The sequence below is a fragment of the Cynocephalus volans genome, chromosome 12, assembly GCF_027409185.1.
Source record: "Cynocephalus volans isolate mCynVol1 chromosome 12, mCynVol1.pri, whole genome shotgun sequence".
NCBI classification, from domain to species: Eukaryota; Metazoa; Chordata; class Mammalia; order Dermoptera; family Cynocephalidae; genus Cynocephalus; species Cynocephalus volans.
In genome coordinates, this window is record NC_084471.1 from 86,984,033 (window position 1) to 87,007,214 (window position 23,182).

The window sequence follows — 23,182 nt, forward strand, 5'->3', positions numbered from 1 at the left end:
AGAAGCTAGATGACCGATTTTTCTGATATTCTAAAGTGTGCTACTTAAAAAACATCTTAATCTTATTTTAAAGGCAATTTTCCTGAAAATATTTATTATTATTTACCATGCTCATTTTATTATCATGTATAAAGAATATGACTTCATGGTGACAATATAACTTCTTTTTTTTTTTTTTTTTTTAAATTTTATTTTGTCGATATACATTGTGGCTGATTATTGCTCCCCAACAATATAACTTCTTTAGTCAATCAAAATTTCAGAAATGAGGGGCAATTTGGTGGGATGCAGACAAACCTTTTCTGGTTGATGAAAGGTTTTTTTAAAAATTATTTTTGTTAGAAATTTAACCAGATATTTTGATGTAATATAGACACAGTCTTTAGTTCAATTTTCTTAGGAATTTAGCAATCCCTTTTGAAATTGGTAGGTATTATTGCTGCGACACTCAATGTTCCAACTTTTAATGAGAGGAGTTGCAATGTTTAATTAAAGTCTTTGCATTGGTACACAGCTTTATGTTTTATGAAGATATTGACATGAGGGAAGTGAATCAAATCATACTTTCTGGACTTGATTCAGTCCTGCTTGACTCTCCTCTCCATCTGACTATGAGGCTTGCAATAGAAATAAACCTGAGTGTCAGGTCATTGGCCCAATGAAACCTTTAATTTGTGTCAGAATGGTCCTAAGCATAGAGGTACGTTTATTCAATCAATTGGATCTTATATTCAAAATTTAATTTTATCATCCTGGGTGGGCTCTTCTCCTGTTGGTTTTCAAATGGCTGCCCCAGGATTGTTGGGTTCTTACTTTCCTATGATTTAGGAAATTGCTGTCAGTAACCAAGTTTAACAAGCTGATTATGAATCATGGCTTCTTTTGTTCTTACTAAAGGCTTGTAGTGGTCTCCAGCCAGAGGCCACCAGGAACACACCTGTAGTTGAACAAGTCGGGTTGATTACTCATGGCTGCAAGAAAGCACACACACTAGGGGGAAATGTGGGGCATCTCAGTAAGAGCATGTTAGGAAGAACTTATTATGGGATTTGGGCTGGTGAAAGATAATTTGGGGAAGGATTTCAGGAAGTGGGACTTTGCTGTGGGTAGGAATGCTGATGAGTATCTTAATAAATTTTACCTGTAGGGCAAAGACAGGCTAAAGTTGTAATGGCTAAAGAAGCCGGTCACACATAACAGCTGGGGGAGAGGGATATTTAGTCATTTTTGTACCTTGGACAATATTCATATTTTGTCTGTGTTCAGACATGATTAGGGAGTAGTCTTGTTTTGTCTTCATTCATCACAGTCAGAGTGGCCTTGTCCGATGTTGATGTTCTGTGAAATTGTTCATGTTCAACAGAGAACACCAGGATCTAGCTGAGAGCACCAGGCCACCTGATGGATGTCAGAGTCTGCTTTTCTCTTTCTCAAAGCTTATTTTTATAATATTCCCTGTGTCTTCTTCAGCATGGTGTACGGCCAAAAGAGCTCCACTTCTAGCACCACTATGAACTTATGTGGCCTTGGACAAGTCAGATAGCTTTCTTGAGACTCAGTTTCCTCACCTATATAATGAGGTGAAGAAGTTTGCCCTACATACCTCCCTTGCATGCCATGAGGACAAAATGAGATCAGACAAATGGAAACTCTTTGAATGAAAGATGTTAGTAGGCTAAAAATTTAAGTCGTTTCTATGAAAAGAGCATCATATCAAATCTTCAAATTGTGCAAATGAATTAAATTTCTGTGCTCTTCTCGTTTCTGCTACATAATATGTGGTGATGCTACTGATGGTTCTGGGCAGAGCAGAGTAGGAGAATGAAGTGGGAGTATGAGGGTTTACAGAGAGCAGCACAGAAAATATAAAGAAGTAATAAATCCACGGCGAAGTTCACTCTTTGTGCTAATCAAGCTTTTACTTAGACTTGATAGTTTTTTCCTTTTTTTTTCTTTTTTTTGGGTGGCTGGCGAGTATGACTTTTTTCCTTTTTATTTCAAAACACAATTTCTTTGTTCACCTCTGAAGATGAGGAAGAATGCTCTTCTGGTTAAGCAGTTTTCACGAGCAGTACTTTATTTTTTTTTTATTTTTTATTTTTTAAATTTTATTTTGTCGATATACATTGTGGCTGATTATTGCTCCCCATCATACGAGCAGTACTTTAACTGCACACAGTGCAAGTGGGTCTGCTTTTGCTGTAGAAGTTTATGACTGGTTCTCATCTGTCATCTCAGAAAGACATCCAGCTAAATGGAGACATTTGATTTAATTTTTTTCCTCTCCAGGATCCCTTGCTTGAGAGTAAACAAAACAGAGAATATGGAACTATAAAGCTGACAATATGGCTTCTCATTTTATAGACCATTTGCCACATAACAATAATTACGTTTCTGTCTAAAGATGAAAACAGAGTTTTCTGTCAGAGTTTTCATTAGAGTTTATCTCCAGCTTGTGAAATATGAAATCAGTTTCCTAAACAATGCTGCTTCATCTCAGATCTGGGTTCCAGGAACACTGAGTTCACTGTAACCATGCTAATTTTTTCTCTCTTAATTTATGTTGTCTATTTAATGCTCAGTTAATATTTTTTTCCTGTAATTTAGAAACCTTTATCAAAATGTTGCCTTCCATTTTTGAGGTTTCAAAGGTTAATGCATGGTGCCACTGAAATGAGACAGAGTGTGTCAGAGCACCCATTAAGACACAAATTGCTGTATTTATTCTACAAAGGAGTCTATTATTTCCAATCTTACAAATGTACAGCATCCACAGGGACCCTGTAAACATTGGAACTGCGTCAAGCCCAGCTGGGAACCTGCCAGTCATTAGTTTCTTCTCCTTGAAAGGCTGCATCTTTTCAAATGATTCTTTGAAGAGGAATTTTTGGAATAACACCATCCATCTTAACGTTATCATTTCTATGTGGAATATGACCCGGTTTTTTGAGGAGTGTCTTTTGTCTATGCTGAGATTTCTCAACCTCAGCAATTTTGACATATTGGGGCAAATAATTCTTTGTGGTGTGGGGCTCTCTTTTGCATTGTAGGATGTTTAGCAGAATCTGTGGCCTCTATTCACTAGCTGCCAGTAGCAGTCCCCTCTCCCCCTAATCATGGCAATGAAATTGTGTCCAGAAATTGCCACATGCCCCCTGGGGAGCAAAATTTCCTGCTGTGGAGAACCACTAGCCTATGTGCATATACATGAAAACTTTGCTGAAATGTATTTGAAAATTCTATTCTGTAGAATTTGGGGAGGGGAGGTACCAGACTCTGAAAGACCCCCAAAATTCCTTGAGTACCAGATTCTGACAGAATACCTCCACATATCCTTGGGTTTTAGTATATATTCATCCGTGGTAAAGAGACCAGGAGAAGAAAGAAAATGGGTCCTTTTAAGAATTCGTCTGATACTAACAGCTTGTTAAGGAACCCTGGCGAGAGAACAGGCGCTTGCAGCTTTCAGTGGCAGTGCTGTGTGTGGTTACATAAAGTCAGCCACGAGAGGATGTGAGCACAAACCCAGATGCGGCGCATCAGATGCTGTGGTGGCCGCACGCAGGTCTGAATCAGCTCCGAACACGCAGACGTTGTTCCTGACAGAATGTCTCTGGCTTCCAGCAACAGAATTGCAACGTGATGTCTCTGCTAAAAATTTGATGACTCACAAGAGTCAACAGAGGAGGTGTTCTTGGGGGCTAACGGCTGTGCCGCCACCTGCAGGCCCCAGGATGGCAGGAGAAGCAAGCAGAGCCCTGAGTTTACCCTGCTGACTTTTCAGAAGGGATTTTCTCCTTGTAGAACCTGAGAGGCTCTGTGCCTTTCCTTCTGAGTGAAAAATGTTACTTTGCTAAGAGCGCCGTAGACTAGGTTAACATTCTGAGGCCCCGCATTACCCTAAGTGGAGCGAGATTCAGAGAGCGAGCTGATGTTAAATTTAATACTTGTTTAAGCTCTGTTGTACCTTAACGTATTTTTATGATGCACGAAGGAAGGCATTGTGCTTCTGTAATTCTGTGTGGGTGAGTTGTGTTTCTCTGTCTTTTTTCTTACTTAAAAATCGATATGCGTTTATCAACAAAAGCCACAAGCACACAATTTCAAGCAGAATTGTCTTCATGTTATAAAGATATAATATTGACTTCTATATTGAAACTTGATTCATACATTAAAAATTGTATACTTATAATTACTCATAATTCCTCATTCAGATTGCATTAGTTAAAAATTCCAAGGGGCTTGCTTGAGGTTTACTGTCAAATTATTTATGAAGGAGAGTGTGTAAAGCATATTAACAGTATAAGAAATTAAAAGGAGAATGCTTAAGACTACAGCACTGTTTTAAAAAAACTTCTAAACATTTTAGAAGTTCTTATTCACACATAAATCATTGTTATGTTATTTATAAATGAAACTGTTCTGTTCATTAAAGCTGTTTTCCAAGAACCTAAGTGAACTCTTTAAGGGTAGAATAGTACATTCCACTTATCCTATGTAATTAAAATAAAACCACAAGCCTAAATGGTATGAATAATTCAGAGTGACCACTTTTAATTAACGCTAATTAGTGAGTTTTTTTCTGTCTGGAAAAGATTCTCATTGTTGTGGTATGAAAGTGTCAAAACAGAAAGGCCCCTGGCTGCTCTTATTGGGCCCTTACAGGGAGACATTACTGAGGAGGGTGGGTTAGGGGAGCCATCTCTAGGAACCTGGATCTGATCTTTTTTTATAAGTCTAGAAAATTCTTTTTATTAGTTTTCAAAAGGAGAATGAATGCAGCAGGATTGACTTCTGCTAAATGAACTCACAAATAACTGATATATAAACCACACTGCCAACTTTCAATTGCTAAGTAGATCTAAATAGTTGGGTCAGTAAATGCATTTTTGTTGAAGAAAAATCTATATCAAAAGCTAAATTATAATTAGAAGATTGGTGTGCAGGAGGCTCAGGAAATTAGATGACACATGTTCCTTTTAGAGCTATAGTATTCTTCCAAGAAAACTGGCATACTCATTAGTTGCATCTGCACTAGGCAATGATGGAGAGACACTGGTGAATTCTTACTCACTGACTTTCCATTTATTCAGGTTATACTGATCTTCTGTTAATAAAGTCTTTCTTTAAACATGGTTAAATATAATTGATCAAATTTTATTTTCCTTAGTTAAAACCATGTTTTAATTGTGCCTTTTCAATATTCCATTTAAGCCAATTGTGCCCAAATCCTATTGCCTACATATTCACAAAATTCCTTTGGGTTATTTCTATAAAAGACAGATCTTAGCCATAATTTTCGTGTTTTTACAATCTGAGGCAATCTTCTTGATTCCTTCTTTTGGCTGCAATAGTACTGCAAAATCCAGAAAAGAGGTCTTTTATAATATTTCTCTGTGATTAATTATCGTGGTCTATTTTCCCCCTAAGTTTTCATGTTACTGAGGATTTAATTTGAAACAAACCTCCCTTTCTTTCTTCTAGAGTTATCACTTCCTCCTCAACCTCCTCCTCCTTCCTCCTCTTTGTCTGCCTTCTTCTTCATGATCATTACCTTCTTCAGCATCAGATGTCAGTACAATTTTTAAACTTGAGAAGGAATTCCACTTGCACATGGCATTTTACTGGGCTTTGTGAAAGGGGCTTGCATAGACCTTGTTCAGGCCTTCTTGCTCCAACTATCTGCAGTCAGATAGCAGTGAAGTTTCTGTGTCACCATTAGATTTCAGAGCATCCAGGGAAAACAGCTTTTTTTGTCATCCATATCTTAGTATAATAACTGGATTTTCTTTTCTTTTCTTTCTTATGTATCAATATACAATGTAGTTGATTTTCATGGCCCTTTACTAATTCCTCCCTAATACTTGGATTTTCATGTTGAGCTGCATGGTGTAGAACACATGGTATAGAAACAAAACACTATTGAGTTTTTTTCTCCTTCCCTCCCAGCCTCCCTCTTTCTCTCCCTCTCTCCCCCCTCCTTTTTTTATTGTATATATTTAAGGTGTACAATATGATATTTCGATATGTAATATACATAGTGAAAAGATTACTATGGTCAAGCAAATCCACATACCCATCATCTTACATAGTTACCTTTTTTGTGTGTGGTAAAAGTACCTAAAATCAGCACTCTTAGCAAATTTCCATCATACAACATAATATTATTAACTGTGGTCCTCATGCTGTACGGTGGATCTCTGGACTTACTCATCCTACATGACTGAAACTTTGTACTGTTTTATGTACATCTTCCCATCCCCCCATCACTGGTAATCACCATTCTATTCTTTGTTCTCTCTGTTTCTGTGTATTCTAGGGTGTTTTGTTTGTTTGTTTTTAGATTCAATGTATAATTAAGATCATACAGTGTTTTTCTTTCTGTGCCTGGCTTATTTCACTTAGTATAATGTCTTCTAGTTTCATTCATGTTATCGCAAGTGGCAGGATCTCCTTTTTTAAAGGCTGAATCATATTTCATTGTGCGTGTGTGTATATATATATATCATAAATTTCTTTATTCATTCATCCATCGATAGATACTTAGGTCATTTCCATGTCTTGGCTATTGTGAATAATGCTACAGTGAATGTGAGGGCGCATATTTCTTTACGAGGTGCTGATTTTATTTCCTTTGGGCATACACACCCAGAGGAGGAATTGCTGGGTCACATAGTACTTCTATTTTTAACTTCTTTAGGAACCTCCATGTTGTTTTCCACAGTGGCTACACCAATGTGCATTCTTGCCAGCAGTGTAGAGATCTCCTTTTCTTCCACACATTCCTCAGTACTATTTCTTGTCTTTTTGATAATAGGCGTTCTAGCAGGTGTGAGGTGATTAATATCTCATTGTGGTTTTGATTTGCATTTCCTTGATGATTAGTGGTGTTTAACATTTTTTTTCATGTATCTATTTGTCATTTGTATGTCCTCTTTTGAAAAATGTCTGTTCAGTTTCTTTGAAAAATCATGTTATTTGTGTTTTGGCTATTGAGTTGTGTGTGTCTTATAAATTTTGGATATTAACCTCTTTTCCAGTACACAGTTTGCAAATATTTTCTCCCAATCTGTTGGCTTCTTTTTTAATTTTGTTAATTGTTTCTTTTGCTGTGAGAAGCTTTTTAGTTGGATGTTTATTTTTGCTTCTGTTGCCTGTGCTTTGGTGGATCCAAAAAATCCTCAAGGCCAATATCAAGGAGCTTTCCCGCTACATTTTCTTACAGTTTTTCAGTTTCAGGTCTTATGTTTAGGACTCTAAACCTTTTTGAGTTGATTTTTGAGTATGATGTTAGATAAGAGTCCAGTTTTATGTTTTTGCTTGTGGATATCCAGTTTTTCCAGCACCACTTATTGAGAAGACCATCCTTTTCCCATTGTATCATCTTGGTGGCCTTGTTGAAAATTAGTTGACCATATATACTTGGGTTTATTTCTGGGCTCTCTATTATTTTCCATTGGTCTGTGTGTCTGCTTTTATGCCAGTACCATACTGTTTTGATTATTATTTCTTTGTAGTAATCCAGGAAGCGTGATGCTTCCAACTTTGCTTTTTATTCTCAAGATTGTTTTGGCTACTCAAAGTCTTTGTAGTTCCATGCAAATTTTAGAATTGTTTCTTCTATTTATGTGAAAAATGCCATTGGAATTTTTATAAGGATTGTGCTGAATCTGCATATTGCTTTGGGCAGTATGGACATTTTAACAATATCTGATCCATGAACATGGGATATATTGCCATCTATTTGTATCTTCATCAATTTCTTTCATCAATATTTTACAGTTTTCAGTGTTCAGATTTTTTACTTCCTTGGTTAAATTTATTTCTAAGTATTTTATTCTTTATGATGCTGTCATAAATGGGATTGTTTTCTTGACTTCTTTTTCACATAGATCATTATTAATGTTAAGAAATGCAAATGATTTTTGTATTTTGATTTTGTATCCTGCAGCTTTACTGAGTTCATTTATTAGTTGTAACATTTTTTTTTTAGTGGAATTTAGGATATTTTATATATAGGATCATATCTCCAGCAAAAAGGGATAATTTTATTTATTTCTTATCAATTTAGATAACTTTTATTTCTTTCTCTTGTCTGATTGCTCTTCCTAATACTTCCACTACTGCATTAAATACAAGTGGTAAGAATGGACATTCTTGCCTTGTATCGTATCTTAGAGAAAAAATATTCAGTTTTTCCTCATTAATTATATTAGCTGTGGGCTTTTCATAAATGGATTTTATTATGTTTAGAAAATTTCCTTCTATACCTCCTTTGTTGAGAGTTTTTTATTTTATCATGAAAGGATGTTAAACTTTGTCAAATGCTTTTTCTGAGCTTATTGAGATGAGCATGTGGTTTCTATCTTTCATTCTGATAATGTGGTATATCACACTGGTTGTTTTTTAATGTTTAAACCAACTTTGTATCCCGGTGATAAATCCCATTTGGTCATGGTGTATAATCTTTTTGATGTATTGTTGAATTTGGTTTCCTGGTATTTTATTGAGGATTTTTGCCTCTATGGTTATCAGAGACATTAGCCTATACTTTTCTTTTCTTGTGGTATCTTTGTCTGGCTTTGGTATCAGGTGGTACTGGCCTCATAAAATGAGTTTGGTAGTATTCCCACTACTTCTATTTTTTGGAAGAGTTTAAGAAGGATCGGTATTAATTTTTGAATATTTGGTAGAATTCAGCTGTGAAGCCATCTGGTCCTGGGCTTTTCTGGGCATCTTGTTTTCTTTTATATGTTAAAAACCCAGTATATCCAGCAATAGGTGGTCACAAAAGTTGAGGGAAAAAAAGACAAACGTGTAGAGTCAGTTATGTTTTTCTTCTTCATGTTGTTAGATGATGGTTTTCTGGGAGCTTCTTGATTATCATACTCTCTGTCTGTAGCCTAATAGTTAAGAGTAAGGACTGTGGAATCAGCCAGAGCAAGATTTGATTTTTAGCTCCACCATGTAATAATTATGTGAACTTGGCCTCTAGACCCTCAGTTTGCTCATCTGCAAAATGGGATAATAATGTCTAACTTGTAGCATTCAGTCCTTACTAAGCTACACATATTTTAGACACTGTTTTCTTTCCTGCCAATAAAAAGAACTTGCAGTAAAACTGGACTATAGGCCATTTTTCTTGCACACTCCTGTTTTCCTTCTAGTGTGCCACACTCATTTTCCTTACTGTCTCCTCCCCCTGATCCTACCTTTTCATTCCAACTAGTTGTCTTTCCTTCAGGATCTTGCTCTCAACCCATTGTGAGAATTGAAATGCAGAAAATAAAACTGTTACAAAAGGCTGTCTAAATTTCTACAGGGAATAGTTGGAAACCAAAATGTCTTTAAGAACCCAATGTAATAAATTACAAGCAATAGAATCTCACTTGACTAGCTGCTGACAGAATTATTTGGGAAGAAGTCTTTTCAGCTCACAGATGATCTCCAAAGACCCTTCCCAAGCAAGCTTGAGATTCCATGATCTTAAGCTATTAGGCCTCCTAAGCGGCCATCTCCCCCAACTCATTTGTCTGGACAGACTACTCTTATTATTGGATTGTTTAAAGACATTTAGATTTTTCTTCTTGCAGAATGAGAGGGTGTTTTTGCCCCTTATAGATTTTGTCTTTAATTCTTAGACTTCCATGTTGTCAATGAAATCACTGTGAATGTAGGTCTCATGACTCAAGAGAATTTTTTCAGAAGATTTGAGAGGTTCTTAGTCCTGAGTTCATGTCCACCCTTGGAGGAGTGACTCATCCAGTGTTTATGGGCTCAGGCCAGGCCTCTGGCCAATTGAGTTCGGGGTGAGTGTTCACTGCCACCGCTCACGTCTCCCTCTCCTCCTCTCCCTTCTGTTCTGTCCCCTTCTTCCCCCACTTTCCTCATCCTTCATCTCCTGTGGGAAACTGCTCTCATCTCTTTGTTAAACAGAAATGATATTGCTTACCTTTCTGACTCTCAAATTTCTGTTGTAAGATTAGTGGGAACAACCAAGGGAATGTGTTTGGTATCGTGAAAAGCCTTGTGTAGATTCAGAAGTAAGTTTGTTCACTGTTTCTGCATTTTCCTCTTCCCTACGTACCCACACTCCCATATAATGTATAGTAGGAGGGTATTTCAACAAGTTCATGGAAAAATTGAATTAGAGGATACCATGAATTCTTCCATGAACTTTTTGAAGACCACTTGTATGTTAAGTATGCCTTTTTCTGCCTTTTTCTGATCAATAAACATAGTTCACATGTACTGATATGTTTAGAAACAATTGTTAGGGGGAGTCAAGCCACTTGGGGAGAATTTGCCAAACTCCTGCCTTCATTTAACCCTGAATTTTGGTTTCTGTGGAAGGCATGTAAATTTAAGATGACAAGAGCTACCAGGTGCAGCTGGGCTGTGTGGGATGTAGCAGATAACGATCCTGCTCCTGTTTAGGAACCCTGGCAGTCCCCTCTTTCCATTCACAGTTCAGTGGTGCTGCCAGTTTGTGCACCATTTACAGAAGAGACCAGAAATGAAACTGCAAGTGTTTTTTGACCCCAGGAAAATGATATTCACAATTTTGGGGGGAGGGGAGAGTGGGACTCCGGGTGAATGTTTTAGAGTGATCAGGTATAATGTTTTGTCTCAGCAGTCGTTAAATAAACACTTGTTGATGAATAGAGACTGCTCTCATTTGCCTTTCAGCAGATCCTTTCTCCCCACTTTTGTTCACCTTCCTGTGAGGGTATAGCAGTCTCTCTCTCTCTCTCTCTTATTTCCAAATTTCACTTTTTTTAATAACTGTGTATGAGTGTCTATGTTTATCCATTACCAAGCTTATATTGCATTTGCTGTGCTACATTTTTTTGTGTGTGTGCATCCATTTCTTCTATGGGGCATTGGGACTTACGGAAGTTCAAGTAAAAATACATAATCGTTAATCTTGTTGCCTGCTTAAAATGGAAGGATGTGCTGGAAATAGTGACCCAGTTCACGTCATCATGAAGGCTTTTGTGTGTGACGATCTCCTCTTATTTCACTTTTTATGCTATTATAGTACGTTCTTGGATCTAGTAGAAGAAGCTGATGAACTGAATGGGATTGCTGTCAATTCCCCTCCTCCCTAGTCAATGTCCGAGTTATGTTTTGAGAGTTGAACCCTCAGACACTTCAGTTTGTGAAATCTAGATGATTCAACGCACTGTTTCTTCTCTGTGTTTGTTTTCAATGTGCAATGGCCAAAATTACTACTTTGTAGATAGGTTTAGGGGATAAGGGAAGGAACCATCATTATTGTGACTGTTAGTGCCTTAATGATGTGCCCCGACCATGCCACCCACCCTGGAGTGTGTAACTCATTGCTCTTGATAAACCTTAAGGACTGTCAGGCTTGAGCTGCTCTTTCATGATGCTGTGAAATAGACACCTCCACAGTCCAATGAAGAAGTAACATGCAGATTTAAACCTATCTCCCAATTAACTGGAGAGTTTAATAAGAAACCTGGTAACAGTAAATAACCTTGTACCTCCTCAACAGAGAGATGGAGATCTTCCACCTTCAAAGAAAAAACGCCAGGCAGGGGAGAAGATCATGTACACTCTGGTCTCAGTCCCACATGGAAATGACATTGCGTCCCTTTTTGAACTGGATGCCACAACTCTTCAGAGAGCTGACTGCCTGGTTCCAAGGTAAACAAACAAACAAACAAACAAACAAAAAAAAGAAAAGAAAAGAAAAAGAAATTACTGTTAGAAAATGCTTCTTTGGATAATTTTACCAATAAATAAGGCATGAAAATTGTAATGTTAATATAATTTTTGCGATATCAAAGGAACAAGTGTACATGAAGAAAAAGTGTGTAAAACATTGTGCTTCTTTTGTGAGTAGACTAACATAGTTTATTTTTTCTTATAAGTAATTACAATGTGTAGGACCAAAGAAGTTTTGAAAAATGTGTAAGAATCATTTATTCTTATTACTTGTATGGCCTTTGGTTACTGAACAACTAAAATCATTTCTATTAGTACTTTTATGATTTATTTTTATTATTCAGATTCCTCATTTCATTCATTCACCCGTTTGTTCATTTATTTAGTCATTCAGTCAACAAGTATTTATTGAACATCCGTTACATTCTAGGCATTGCCCTTGGCATTAAGAAGGCAGCAGAGAGCACACTGGTTACATAGTTACATTCATATGGGGGAGACAGACGGTAAACAAATGAATAAACAGAACATATAAGTTTAGGTGTTGAAAATGCTGTGAAGAAAAATTGCACAGTATGGAGAGTTCTGCAAAAGTAAGAGTGTCCAGAGGTGGCCTCTCTGAGTGAGGACGTTTGAGAAAAGATCTGAACAAATTGAGGAGTCAGTCAATGGCCCTGAGGATTCTCCATCAGAGAGGAGACTTTCAAGTAGCAGGAACAGGAAATAGAAAAATCTTGAAATTTATTAGCTGTTTTTAAGGACCAGAAAGGAGAACAGTGTAGTAGGACCTAAGCGAGTGAGGGATAGGGGGATTGGGAATGAGGTATCCGGAACTTATTACAAGAGAATGTCTTACATTCTTTTGTTTGATTATTTTAGTTAAGCTATTTCGCCTGCAACTGCATACCTTATGACAATAGCACTATAATGCATTCTCTAGACTCACCGGGTCTTGCCCATATTGTTAGGTCTAGTGGGATGTTTCTGAGTTGGTCTTGATGGAGCAGTGTTGTACCTGGCCTTGGGCAGGTGGAAGTGGTTAGGCTGAAGGTACCTGCACGAAAATGCAGACATTGTTGTTTAAGTTGCTTCCAGGGAAGGTAAAAAGTTGCTGTGCTAACAACTGTCAAGAAACACTGCTGATTGAACGTCACAGGATGTTTCATGGCTATCCTCATTCATGAGAAATGTTGCTGAGTCTTGACCTCATGTGAATTTATTCCTCACTCTTCCCTGTTCTACCAATGTAGCCTGTACAGCAATGCCATTTGAAGGTTTTACCTGACATAGGTCCTTGGCCTTCTCTTCCCAGTATTGGGATCTTAATCAATCCTTACTATGACTTTCCTCATTATGTCAGCCAAAATGGAGTTCTTCTTGAACTGTAACCAAGAGACTTTGCTTGAGGAAATGATAAAAGGATCTCGCTGTGAAGTGGGTAGATCCATGACAAGGTCCCTGAGCCTAGCTTTATATGGAGGTGTTAATCCATTACCTTTCAGAAATGTGGAACTTCTCAGGATAGTACAGAACTTTATATTAACATGGGTTCATTCACAGTGTGTTAGTTGTGTTAAAGTTAACATTAATTAACACTTAGTAATAAGTATTATTATAATATAACTCTTGAGAACTTTCTATGTGCTAAGCCCTGTGACAAGATCTTTATAAATATTATTTTATTCAATCCTGGCAGTTATCCGTGCAGATGAGGAACTATGGGCTAAGTTAGAACAGTGCTTCTCAAGTTGGCTGTAAATTAGAATCACCTGGGCAGCATTGCTACTGCTCCATGCCCTGGCTACACTGAGACCAGTGAAATCAGTCTTCTGAGTGGGACGCAGGCTATACTTTTTAAAAAGCATTGCACAAGTGATTCTAATGCGGAGTCCACTGTTTCTCAAATTTTAAACTCTATAGTCTATTGCTTCTTAAACTCTATTGGGTAGTAAATCACCTGGGGATCTGATAAAAATGCAGCTTCTGATTCACCTGTTCTGTGGCGGGGGCCCGAGAATCTGCATTTCTAACATGCCCGCAGACAATGCTGTTTGTGGATTAGACTTAAAGTATCAAGGGCTTAGAGCAGTAGTTCTCATCCTTTGCTGCATGTTGGAGCACCTTGGAATCTTTAAATAGTACTGATGCCTTGCTCCCACTTTTAGACATTCTGATTTAATTGGTGTGTAGTGCACCCTGGGCAGTGGGATTGTAAAAGCTTCCCAGATGAAGTGCAGCAAAGTTTGTGAACCACTGGCGCTTAGAGTGACAAGCTAATTGGCCTGTGTCATGCTCATGAAGTGGAATTTGATCCTGGAGTGCATCCACTTAAAGTCTGTCTTCTTTAACCACTATGCTGCAATGCCTTCCTATTTCAGACATTCAGATGATATCAAGGTCTTAATGACAACAGAGTTCTGTGGCATAAGCCTAAAGACTTATTCATTTCCCAAACTCTTGCAAATTGTAAACTATACTGGAGTACAACTCTTTGGTTTGGAATCCAGCAACCCAGGTTGACTCAATAAGCATTAATTGAACAAGTGTATGAGTAAGATAGGGGAAACAGCCACAGAGCTAATAAACTGTGGCTCTACTTTCCAGATGCTTAAAATACAATGGGGGAGACAGCTGTGTACAGATGATATCTCCTGTGTAATTCAATGCAGGGGATAAGTAGTACAACAGGCATTTCAGAATTTCTGATTATTTGGACAGGAATTGTATGTTTGCTACTTTGGATTTTTGAAACAATTTCTGTTTTATCTACTTTTATGAATGAGCAGAACCATGTTGTTGATTGAATCAACTTCCCTGAGGCCCTTGCATTTATTTGGTTTCATTTATTTATTGGCCCTAATGCTTTCCACTCTATGTTGTGTGACATTTTTATGTCTTATCTTTAAACCAAACTTTAAACAACTTGAAGGCAGAATACTTAATGTATTTTCTTTTTAGTTCGATCTGCTGTATAATTTATTTTAAAATTTTTATTATTTTTTTAAATCAAATCGTAATTGATTATACATATTTTTGGGTTCAGTGTTGACATATGTTGATCAAATTAATATTATTAGCATACACATTTTACAAATTGTACTTATTCTTTATGCCCCTTGTCTAATCTCTCCCCCTCCCCCCTCTGATAACCCTAGATTTCTTCTTTCCTTCTGAAAGAGTAAGTTACTCTGTTGATTTGTTGCCTAGATGATCTGTCCAGTGCTGTGAGAGGTGTGATCAGGTCTCCACTGTTATCATAGAGCAGATGCTTCTTCTGTCACTCTGGAATGGGCTTTGTGAAGAGAGACGTCCTCTTCTTTTCTTTGGTCTCTGCTGGTGACTCTCCTTGTGTCAATGCACTTGAGTGGCTGGCAGGCCATCTACACGATGGTTGTGGTGTCTAGCTGCTTTTGTGGCAGCTGTGGCTATTGTGGTGGCTGTGGTGGGCCACCCACATGGAAGTGGTGTTTTTGGAGTGCTCCTTGCCTGGTTGAGGGAGGAGCGGTTGGTCCCCGGCTCCATCTGTTTTACATTCTAAGATGGTGGCAGGAGGAAGGGGGTGTGTGGCTGAGGCCCGTATCACCCTCCTCATTCCTGCAGGGGAGACGAGAGGGCTTCCAGTGGTGGCTCGGTCATTGTTGGGCTGGATGTGTGTGTTGCGAGTGTGTGGCTGAAGCCCTTGGTCCCCCTCTGTCCCAGTTCGGGAGCATAGGCTGCATCCTGCAGCTGCTTGGTGGTCATGGCTGGGCTCGTTGCAGGTGTCGGGGGCATGGCTGAGGTCCCCGGCCCTCTGCCCTCCCTGGCCTGGAAGCCCAGGGGACTTCTGATCCTTCTAGGTTTTATAGGTGTTCTTTGGTGAAGTGAGACCTTTGCTAGTAAATATCAAACTTTGTCTCTGATCTGTGGGTATTTTCTTTTTCTTTCAGTTCTGTGTTGGATTATTTGCTTCCCACCACTTAAACTCTGCACTGGAACTAATTTGTTGTCCTTTGCTTATTTCTATAATGGGGGATCTTCCTGTGAGGACCAGCACTTGAGCCCTGTGGTTGAGCTAAATTGCTGCTTTGCTGCTGATTCCCTGGCAAAGGCTTTTTGTGCAGCTCAGGTTTTAATGGTTGACTTTGTAGGTACTTCTGGGTCTCCTGAGGGTATACCTGCATTGTGTGGAAACTCTGGTCTGGACCTGAGTCTTTTCAGCAAACCGCTCCCCCTGCAGTTCTGTATTCCTGACCAGTCTACACAGAGTGGGCCTGTGCTGATTAGAGGGCAGATCAGTTGTCCTTGCTATGCCCCAGTGTTTCCTGGGTGGGCCCATCTCCCCGACTGCCCACACTCCAAACACTTCCCACGGGGCGGGCCATGTGCTGGTCCCTTGCAATGACTCACTGGCCTCTGAGTGGCTTCTTTTTTTCAGTTGTCTGTGGCCCCTCACCCTTATGTGGGTCCATGGGAACACTGTTAGTAGTCATGCTGGACTGGGGACCACCAAGCCCCTCCTCTCCCCTGCAGCCTCCAAGCAACTTCATCTGAAGGACACAGCTGTGGCTTTTGCCAGCTCCTGCTCCCTGCGCTTAGCAGCTCCAGGCTTGAAGTGGCCGGGATTTGAAACGGGCGGAACCGTCCTTTCTTACTCTCATCGTGGCTTCTCTCCTGCCTTCATGCACTCTCTATGTCTCTCCTCCTCTTTCCCTGAGCTCCAGTGGCCCCAGCTTGGCTGTCGTTGCTTCTTAATAGTTGTAAGTTGGTTAATTTGTGGGCGAGAGTGACGCTGGAGACCACGTATTTGACATCTTGACTGGAAGCCCTCAAATACTTAATGTATTTTTTTTTAATAAGCACTATACACATATTTGTGAAAGAAATGATGGTAATAAGAGATTCACTAAAAATGGTAATATTTGAGTAATATTTGGATGAGTTCTAGGTGTTTTTTCTCAGCCATTCTCTCACAGTTCACATCCAGTCAAATTTTGTTAGCCATGATACGTGGAGTTAACAAATAATGAACCATTGTTCTTTGAGCAAATACCGGGTTAGATTCCTGTGAGCTTTTGCTCACAGCATTTTCATCAATCAGTGTATCACTTTGTTTTGTGTATGTTTCTGTTTAAAGACACCTCAATATATGTTGTTGATTCATTACATTAAACTTATGGTCAACAACACTATCACTCAGGCTGAATGAAGCTTATGTAACACAAATATTTTCTTCATAAGGCAGATCTCAGTCTTGTGCTTGGGAACACTAGACAGCACTTCGGCACTATACTTGGGGGCCATTATAAACAGCAAAATCACCAACAAAAAGCACAGAAATTTGAAAATTGTGGCAAAAGAACACTTGTTTACCATATGAGAGCTGAAACAAGAAGGCAGAGTGTTGTTTTTTTGACCTTAGCTTGGAAATGTGCTTATTGGGCAACTCAAATTTTTTGCAACTGCATTTGTCCTCAAATGGCCGGAAAAGCTCCATGAGTATTAATGTTGGGCTTTCCAATCATTTTATTGAGTGGGAGAATTCACAGATACGGAATCCATAAGTAATGAGGATTGACTGTATATACTTTCACATGCCGATGATTAAACTACAAAAAGGACCACTGTCGGGCAGCAGTTTTAACTGAGTTGGGTACTTGATCAGTGTTCTCACTGTAGCATGCCTCAGAATTGCTTAGAGAACCTGTTAAATTACTCATTGTGAGGCCCCACCCCCAGAATTTATGACTCAGTGGACTGGGATGAGGTTTTAGAATTGGCATTTCTAACAAGTTACTGGGTAACATCGGTGCCATGAGTCCAGGGACTGCACTTTGAGAACCACTGTCCTATGCAATAATATTGCATGCTTTGAAATAGTCTATAATTCAGAATTATTCCTTAAACCAGACAGGTCTTGAGTTGATTATTAATCTAAGATTCATTTATGTTCATATCATGTATGAAACTGTTAAATAAGTCAATATGTAAGTGTGCATATTTTTATAATCTATTTTTTATTTTGTTTTGCTTTTAGGAACTCCTATGTTCGGTTAAGGCATTTATGCACCAACACATGGGTAACCAGCACTAGTATCCCCATAGACACAGATGAAGAGAGGCCTGTTATGTTGAAGGTAAATGTCGCTGAGTGACTAGGATTAGGGGGTGACTGACGTGTTCCTTACAATTCATCTTCACCAATATTAGATATTATTGTGATTAATTTCACCAAGCACCTGTGCCTGCTAGTTGCCTAGGTAGGTGAACTACATGGGTTGCAGCAAGGCTGTGATTCAGGAGGAAGCAGCACAGATACCAGAAAAAATGGGAGCGGCATGCAAAGAGAGGAGAAAATTCCAGGAGTGTATTTACTCTGTTGAAATCGAAGGAAAGGACAAGTGTGAAAGGAATATGTTTCTAGTGAGGCTTTGGGAATGGGGCAGGAAATGGGCCTGGAAAATCTGTGTCCCTGTTGCCTTTCATAGCAGATGATGCATGTAGGGATTACTGTGTTTGGATGATCTTTTTTTTGCCTTGTATTTCTTAAACGGGACTGAGTGGGTGAGTTGTCAAAGAATATTGCATAATTATTAAAAAAACTAATCTTAATGGAAAAACATTTCAGATTGGAACCTGCCAAACAAAGGAAGATAAAGAAGCATTTGCGATTGTGTCTGTGCCGCTGTCTGAGGTCCGAGACTTAGACTTTGCCAATGATGCAAATAAAGTGCTAGCCACCACAGTTAAGAAGCTGGAAAATGGCACAGTAACTCAGAATGAAAGGAGGTTAGTAACTTTTTAAAATGGCTCTTAAATCCTCAAGAGTCAATTGTCAATTCTTGTAGTAAATCTCAAGTGAATGAATGACTCTGAGGGAATATTGAGAACATTCTCGATAGCAGCCCAGTTGCTTCTGAATGAGGTGGGAACTTGATTCCTCTTGATCATGGTGAGTGAATGAAAATGGTGAAATTAAAATCCGGTGCAATATTTACTTTTCCCATTTTAGCTTGTCTTGAAAATCATTGTTTTCAGTTACTCTCTGATCTTTCCTTTTAAAAGCCTCATCAGAGATTCACGATAGCTTTTGCTGCACTTGATTTGATATTTGGATTTAGAGGTTTAAAGGTCCTAAAGGAACTTTTATGTTTTTCTGGTCTTATTTATTCAAGACACATTTCGGTGCTCTGGTACCACTCAACAAACAAAGATGTAATACCAAGAAAAAGTCTGCAGAGTGTAGCTCTCTGTTCTTATAACTCATTCAGAGAAACTGGATCCTTAATTAAATTCTGTTTTTGGAAATAAGAGAAAGAGAATGATGTTGATAGCTGTCAATTATAGCATCCCTACTTTGTGTCAAGTGCTATATTAGGCACTGTAAATTTATTTAATCCTTCAAATAGCTCTGAGATGGATATTCCCATTTGCATAAAGGAAAATTGAGAGGTTAAGCAAACTGGGGGAGGTCACATAGTTAATCAGTGGGGGATTCAGGCAAGTGTGGATTAAAGTCCATATGTTGTTCAGTCTATCAGAGCACAAGAATTCTCTGTATTTTCCCTCTTTATGATCTGTACATTCCTTTTAATTTGAAACAAGAAAAAGCTATTTATCAATTTTCCAGGTTTTTCCCATACATTGCATCTCTCATGATAACTGATATTAGCACCTCGGAAAACAGTTTGGCAGTAACTAGCAAAGTGAAAGAAGCAAACACTCTATGAGTCACCAATTCCACTCCTATGCTGAATGTTCCTGAACATCTGTCAAGAGAAGCTCCTCTGCATGTGCACCAGGACGCATGTTCAAGAATGTTCAGCCTTTTTCTAAATAACCCCAAACTGAAAGCCGTCGAAATTTCCATCACCAGTTGAATAGATGATTAAAATTGTGATATATTTATACAATGGAATACAGAATAGCAATGAAAGTAAATGAACTGCATCCATGTGGAATGACATGGATAAATTTAAAAATCTTTAGACTGAATGAAAGCTAGACATAACAAATGCATTCATTCACTGTAATATAATTCGTAAAGTTCAAAAACAAGCTGAAATAAACTCTGTTTCTTTGGGGGTGTTTAAGTAGTTGGAAGAACTATAAAGAAATGCAAGGAAATCATTGTCATAAAAACCAGGATGATGTGTCCTCTTAGAAGGGAAGGAGGAGTTATGATGGGTGAGGCATTCCAAAGGCTCCTGTCATGATCCATTTCCTGCTCTGGGAGGTGGCTTCAAGGGGTTCACTCCAGAAGTATTCCTTAACTAAACATACATGTTTTAGAAACGTTAGATATACAGTTGTCCCTTGGTATCTGTGAGGGATTGGTTCCAGGACACTTGCAGATTCCAAAATTCTCAGATGCTCAAGTTCTGATATAAAATGGCATAGTGTGCATATAATCTATGCACATCCTCCCACATACTTCACATCATTTCTAGATTACTTATAATACTTAATACAAATGCCTATACATCACTTCATTCACATGGGTTCAATTTAGTAACTGGCCCATGACAAATTCAAGTTTTGCTTTTTGGAACTTTGTAGAATTTTTTTTTTCTAAAATGTTTTCCATTTGCTGTTGGTTGAATCCGTGGGTGCAGAACCCACAGATACAGAGGGCTGCCTATATCATGTATTCAGTCATTACCTCCAACCCTGGTGAGGGAAGTGAATAGAAGCCAGAGGTGGAAACAACTGCACCGCTTTTATGGACTACAGATAATTAGACATCAGAGCTCAACTATGGCAGGAAATGGATGTTGAGGTGCAGATAGGAATTTTTATTTGCCTGCTATTTATCTAACTCATTTTTATTAACCCATTTCTTTGACTTTGTCACTGTTACGTATACACAGAAATTTACTCAGCCTCACTTAAGAAGTCTCCCTTGCTGAGTGTTAAGGTATTCCTTGAAGAAAGGACAAATAAAGATTCAGACTATGAGTGCTCCACCATCGTTGGCTGTAACCCTGCACAAGTCATTCTTTAGTTATTGCCGGAGAGAATCTTAACCTCTCAAGATGATTCTAAGAAAGGTGGTGCACTAGGACTGATCAGTGATCATGCATTTTTATTTCTCCTGCTTCTTAAGACATCACAGCAAAGAGAAGGCTTTGCCTGAGAAATATGAAGTTGCAATTATAGATCTTAATTTAGCAATTTCAGAAAAGCCACCTCCCATCAAAATGCATTCAAAGCTGCCTGTCAGTACAGTAGAGCTTGTTGGCATAGTTGAAAGCATTTATAGGATTTTCTCAGTTTTAGATTTCAGGATAAAATTCCCTCTGAAAGTAACTGACAACTTTGACTTTTTTTTTCCCTGTGGAGAATGAAGTTATTATTAGGTATTATTTTTACTCAAAACCAGAAAGAATGACGCTAGGTCAGAGGGAAAGTGTTAGAATGTTGCAGTTCTGTCTCCAATGCCTGTGTTGTTAGAATCCTCTTTCTCTGTCTCCTGGCTCACCCTTTACTCACCCTGGACTCTGGAGGCACAGCTCCAAGATCCTCAACCTTAGATATTTTTCCATGGGATTTTCTGATCTCGTTCTACATAACTGCATCAACAAAATAGAGAGTATTGGGAACCTGAATAGAGAGTATTGGGAGGTAGGGGGGAAAATGGAGGGGGATTAACTGCTATTCAGAGCTTGAGGAAGTGCCACATGCAATCCTTAACCAGAATTTCTGTACCATGTTTTACCTGTGAGGGTACACAAAAATGCATGGGTTCCTCTGCAGCATCTGTAGTTCAGAGATGTAATGAATTAAGTGTTACTGAACTCTTGGTACACGACAAGCACTGGGCTGTGCAGCATGTGTACATGTGGTGCTAATGCGGTGGTGAAGGTCACAGACTGTACCCATGCCTTCATGCAGCTTACGTGATTGAGGCGGGTTCTAATTCCCCATGACAGAAGCTCAGGATCTAGAATAGGGCTCATCCAACATGTGATCACCAGGTTGGGTGTCTTTCTGATGTTGCTTCCTAGAGCAACATTGTTTTCCCTCAAATTTTATTTGCCTGGTATTACTATTGCTATGCCAGGTATCTTTTGTTTAGTGTTTGTCTGATGCCTCTTTTTCACTATCCTTTTATTTCAGATTTCCTGGTCATTTCATTTTAGCTATGTCTCTTATGAGCAGCGGAAGGTTGGATTTTAAAAGTCTAACCTGATAGTCTATTTTAATTTGCAAGGTTGATTAATGTGCATTTGATAAATGATGTATTCAGACTCATTCTTATTTTTTTTCTTTCTTTAGCGTTGCTTGTCTTCTTTTCCTTCCACTTTTTTCTTGCTTTCTGTTAGATTGATAAAGTTTATATTCTCACCCTCCTTCATTTTACCTTTTTCTCTACTGCTTTAGAGGCGTTAGGTCATATTTCTTTTCTTTAGCAATTACCCTTAAATTTTTATCACGCATTTCAAAATATATATTTTTTCTAATAAAAGTTGAAGTTTCTTCCTTCCTCTCACAGAAAAGACATGCCTCAGCAAGCTTTATTCTTCTTCTCTCCTTTCTTGTAGTAGTTGTCAGGAACCACAGTTCTATGGTTATTCTTTTCATTTGTCAACTTTTATTTTATATTAGATATATACAAAAGAATAATTGTACTAGGTAAGTTATGATGCACCATCTTACTTTTACTGAGAAATTACATTTTTGAAAATTGTTTTCCAGTGATTAATTATATTTCTCAATATCTTTTACCTCTTCCTCTGCTTGTCTTACTTCTCACTTCTCTCTGGGTGTATTTTTCTTTCTGCTGAAATTCATTGTTTAGTTAATTCAGTAAAGTTTGATGGGTTATAATTTTTTTAGTTTTTACATATATGAAAATGTCTTTATATGCATCCACTCTTAAGTGATACTTTATGTATGGAATGTTAGATTTGAAAATTACTTTTCTTTAGTGTTCTAAAGCTATAATTTAATTATTTTCTGGCATCTCTTGTTGCTGTTAAGAAGTCTGTCAATAGAGTTGTTATTATTTATTGATAATTTTTCTTTACTTTCTGTAATTTCATAGATTGTTTTCCCCTTTGGTATTGATATCCTAAAATTTCACTATGATGTGTTTAGAAGTATGTTTTATTTTTGTTTTTCCCACTTGACATTTGGGAAATACTTTTAATCTGAATATTTATGTCTTCCTTCAATTTCGAAAATTCCCAGCCATTTTCCTTCAAATATTGCTTCTTTATGTTTTCCCTCTTTTCTCTCTTTTGGAACTCCTTTTGGATTATTATTATCCCTTAAATTCATCCTCCTTATCTTTTAACTCCCCTTTTATAATTTGCCTTTATAAATCTCCCTATGCTTTTTATAAGATAGTGTCAATTTTTTGATACTATCTTGTAATTCACTAATTTTTCTTAGAGTGTGTGCAGAATAGTTTACCTTCATTAGTTAGATGCTTATTTAAATGATTATTATATTTATTTTTCAGATTTCTATTGGTTCTTCAGTATATCCACCTATTCTTTATTCATAT

The 23,182-nt window shown here is 38.0% G+C and overlaps 1 protein-coding gene across 1 annotated transcript in view; it reads left to right on the top strand.

The window, feature by feature from the left end:
* ITPR2 (inositol 1,4,5-trisphosphate receptor type 2) overlaps nt 1-23,182 on the top strand; it is a 487,108-nt gene that overhangs the window by 128,721 nt on the left and 335,205 nt on the right. Inside the window, exons 11-13 of the mRNA XM_063115575.1 lie at nt 11,522-11,673; nt 17,708-17,807; nt 18,299-18,459. Coding sequence (XP_062971645.1) covers nt 11,522-11,673; nt 17,708-17,807; nt 18,299-18,459 — 413 coding nt within the window. The remainder of the gene's footprint in view (nt 1-11,521; nt 11,674-17,707; nt 17,808-18,298; nt 18,460-23,182) is intronic.